Genomic DNA, 4,497 nt, shown 5'->3' with positions numbered 1-4,497 from the left:
AAAAAAAAAAAAAAAAAAAAAATCAGATTTTGTGAGACTCACTCACAACTATGAGAACAGTATAGGGGAAACCACTCCCATGATTCAGTTATCTCCCACTGGGTCCCTCCCACAACACATGGGAATTATGGGAGCTACAATTCAAGATGAGATTTGGGTGGGGACATGGTCAAACCATATCAAGGAAATAATTATCCATAATCCCAACCAAACCAATAACAATCAGCCAAATCCCCACAGGCTGGCAAGGCACTTACCTCCTTCCTCACTGGCATGCCCTTCCCTGTTGTTTCCAGGTGCTGACATTGGCCAGCAATGAGAGGATTCCTCTGAACCCCACCATGAAGCTCCTCTTTGAGATCAGCCACCTGCGCACAGCCACTCCAGCAACTGTCTCTAGAGCAGGTACGGCCCAAGAAGGGAAGAACCACAAAGCTACTCCACTTAGGCATGTGCCTCTTGCTTCACACATAGTTCTGCTGACTCAGAAGGAATCTCCACATGGGAGCCAGAAGCCTGACGTGCAGTTTTGTGAATTTGGAAATGTTGTGGTAATAAGAAGGGAAAGAGCTTTTGAGCTGCACAATTATCCTCTGCACAGAAATGTCCAACTTAGGCTACTTTTAGGCCAGTTTTAGCCTCCCCGTCAATGGAGATGACCAAATATCACTGTTTCTCACTAACTCCTGGTGCAGAATTGCAGCTCTATACCTTAACTTTCCTCTGTCTCCACTGAACAAATTTATTAACAGAGACTGGAAGAGTTTTTTAAAAATTGTTTGGCAAAATCAAACTTAAAGAAGCAGGAGTAGAATGTCAGTTGCCAAAGGTGAGGGTTGTGGGGACAGGGCAGATGTTGGTCAATGGGTACAAAATTCCAGTTCTGCAGGATGAGTAAGTCCTAGAGATATGCTGTATAACACAGTGCCTATAGTTAACAATACTGTAGTGTGCACTTAAAAAAATTGTTGGGCCAGGCTTGGTGGCTCACACCTATCATCCCAGCAATTTATGAGGCTGGGGTGGGCAGAGAGCTTGAGCCTGGGAGATTGAGACCAGCCTAGGCAACACACCAAAGCCCAATTACTACAAAAAAAAAATACAAAAAAGTGTTAAAGAGGCTAGATCTCATGTTAAGTGTTCTTAACACACACACACACACACACACGCACACTTTTGGAAGTGATGGATGTTTATTACCTTGATTGTGATAATAGTTTCACTGGTGTATGCATATGTCCAATTTCAAATATATACCTTAAATATGTACAGCTTTTTATATATCAATTATACTCCAATAAAGCTGTTAAAAAATAATATTAATGATAAAATAAAAGGAAATAAATAGTAAAATAAAATAATTTAAAAAGAGATCTTGTTTGGCCTCTACCGTAATATTATGTTCCCTTTCAAGAACCTCTGCTAAAATTGGTGGACACAGGCCAGGAGAGTTGTGTCTCCTGTCCTAGGGATACTCTAACAAGAGTAATGAATTTCCACAAACTTGGGGCTTTTAAATCAACAGAAATGTATTTTCTCACATTTCTGGAAGTTGGACATCCAAAATCAAGGTCAGCAGGGCTGTGCTTCCTCTAAAGGCTTTAGGGGAGAATCTTTTCTTGCATCTCCCAGCTTGGATGTTCCTTGGCTTGTGGCCCCATAATGCCAGTCTCTGGCTTCTTCCCATGGCCTTCTCTTCTGTGTGTGTCTCTCCCCTCTGTCTCTTATTAGGATGCTTAGAAATGTTCCACCCAGATAACTCAGGATAGTCTCATCTCAACATCTTTAACTTAATTACATCTGCAAAGACTCTTTTTCTTTTTTATTTTCTTTTTTTTAAGACAGAGTCTCACTCTGTTGCCCAGGCTGGAGTGCAGTGGCACGATCTCGGCTCACTGCAAGCTCTGCCTCCCGGGTTCAAGCCGTTCTTCTGCCTCAGCCTCCCAAGTAGCTGGGATGACAGACGTGTGCCACCATGCGCAGTTAATTTTTTGTATTTTTAGTAGAGACGGGGTTTCACCATATTGGCCAGACTGGTCTTGAAGTCCTGACTTCAGGTGATCCACCTGCCTCAGCCTCCCAAAGTGCTGGGATTATAGGCGTGAGCCACTGTGCCCAGCCTGCAAAGACCCTTTCTCTAAATAAGATCACACTGGCAGGTTCCAGGGGTCAGGACATGGCCTTGACTTTCGGGGGACCACCATTCAACCCACTACATACCCCCCACATTCCCATGACAAGTATCGCTGATCTGTCACAGCCTTCTTTCCTCCTGAGCCTGGACTTGGCCTTGGGATTCTCAAAGCTGCTCCCCATCCATCTATCACCAGTCCGTTGGAGTTGGTCCTCAATAGCAGACCCATTTACCCTCTCACATCTCAGCCAAATCTCCTTTTCTTTTCAGTTCAGTCTTCTGTACATTTTCCAAACAGAGAAAATAACTCCCTGGGGTGAAAAATATACTGATGTATACGGAATATTCACTTAACTATATTCTCTGTGCTCACAGGGATCTTGTACATCAACCCGGCAGACTTGGGATGGAACCCTCCGGTGAGCAGCTGGATTGACAAGAGGGAAATCCAGACAGAGAGAGCCAACCTAACCATTCTGTTTGACAAGTACATTCCAACCTGCTTAGACACACTCAGAACCAGGTAGGCCAAGAAATAAGGAAGATAGAGAGTCAAAGCAGCAATTAAAAGCCCATCGGTTCATACTTGGTGTCCTGCTGATGTTCTGTCCTGCCCCAAAGTCAGATGTTCCCAGAGCAATGCCTCCAGGCATGGCAGAAGGCAGAGGGAACACACATTAGGATGGCTATGGGATGCCTGTTGTCAGCTCAGGCATGAAGTGAGGTGAGTGAAGAGAAGGAAGATTGAAAGTTCCTTTCGTGAGTGCCACGTGGGTATATCTGAGGGAGGCTGTGGGTTGTAGTATCAGATTATAATCCAGAGACTCAGATCCTTCTGTGTACAGGGCAAGCAGCTCTGCATTTGTAATAAATAATCCACAGGCCAGATCAACAGACCTAGGGGTGAAAATGGCACATGTTGGTGACCTGTGGGGCCCACTCCCTGTGCCTGGCTGTGTGCGTTCACAGCCCAGATAATGTGGAATTGGGTATAATGTACCATCTGACGGTCCTGCCCTGTTGGATATTGTGAGTTTACCTTTCCTCTTTTAGGTTTGTAAAAGTAAGAGCAACAAGCCCTGATCACTTATCACTTATCACTAAGCAAGAACTTAATCACTCTTGACCAAGAGGATACTTATTATAGCGAGAATACTATCTGTGTCAGAACAGGGAGCTGCCCGTGGTTGGAACCTGCTTTTGTTTTACGCTATTTTTTGTTGTTGTCGTTGTTACCATTTGACACATCATTCTGTGAAGCTGACACCCATCCCCATAGTGGAGGCAAGAATAGGCCCCTGAGGCTGGCGCTGTGAAGGCAGTGTGACTCAGAGCCCCATGAAGACACCACAGTTTAGGGTTAGGGTTATGTTTCCCGAAAACTAAAGTCTATCATTGCAGTTGATCCCTGCCTCTTTCTTCCTTGGCTTGTCAAGCATGGGATATGATTGTGCCTCCAATGATTTGCAAGCACGGAGGCCAAGGGGAAGGGAGCACTTCAGACTGCAGGAAACGATACTGCAAGAGGGTGCCAGGCGCTCCCATTCCATATGCCCTGCCCATACCCCAAAAAATCCACTCCCATTCAAAATGAATTTTGTATACTTAAAAATTGAGTTGCAGTCATGTAGACGACATTGTGGTCTATCTTCGTTGTTTAATGAAACATTACTTTTGATTTCATAGTTTTTCTATTTCGGGGTCAATAATAATTCTTCCAACTCAACATATGTATAAGCCTTTGAAAAGCTTTTAGTCCCTGGGTGGCCCATGGGCTCTGTGGCCTTGGGATGTATTGGGCTAAAGCAGCCCGTGGAGCTAACAGAGTCTGGAAGTGGAAAACAGTAGTTAATATCACAGATGGACTCGGGCAGCCAAGAGTTAGAAAACCAGAGAAGGGTAAGGTTTTAGGAAAATAGTCTATCCCTGGTTTTTTTGTTTGTTTGTTTTTTGGTTTTTGAGTTTTAAAATGCTTTTTAAAGTTTTATTTGTATAGATTTAGGGATAGAAGTGCAGTTGTGTTACAGGGATATATGGCGTAGTGGTGAAATCTGGCCCTTTAATGCACCCACCACCTGAATAGCATACTTGTATCCAATGGGGGTATTTTATCCTCACCCCCCTGCCACCCTCCCACCTTTTACAGTCTCTGGTGTTTATTATTTCACTCTGTATTTCCATATATACCTACTGTTTAGATCCCACTTACAAGTGAGAACATGCAGTTTTTGGCTATCCGTTTCGCAGTCATTTCGCTAAGGATAATGGACTCCAGTTCCATGCATGTTGCTGCAAAAGACATGATTTCATTCTTTTTTATGACTAAGTAGTATTCCATGTGGTATACGTAGATATATATACAC

The 4,497-nt window shown here is 43.8% G+C and overlaps 1 protein-coding gene across 1 annotated transcript in view; it reads left to right on the top strand.

The window, feature by feature from the left end:
• Positions 1-4,497, top strand: part of DNAH9 (dynein, axonemal, heavy chain 9) — a 371,284-nt gene that overhangs the window by 161,995 nt on the left and 204,792 nt on the right. The window contains exons 34-35 of the mRNA XM_011965684.1: positions 297-405; positions 2,510-2,657. Coding sequence (XP_011821074.1) covers positions 297-405; positions 2,510-2,657 — 257 coding nt within the window. The remainder of the gene's footprint in view (positions 1-296; positions 406-2,509; positions 2,658-4,497) is intronic.

This window comes from Mandrillus leucophaeus, unplaced genomic scaffold (genome assembly GCF_000951045.1).
Source record: "Mandrillus leucophaeus isolate KB7577 unplaced genomic scaffold, Mleu.le_1.0 Scaffold732, whole genome shotgun sequence".
NCBI classification, from domain to species: Eukaryota; Metazoa; Chordata; class Mammalia; order Primates; family Cercopithecidae; genus Mandrillus; species Mandrillus leucophaeus.
This window is presented reverse-complemented; position numbering and strand designations above follow the sequence as displayed.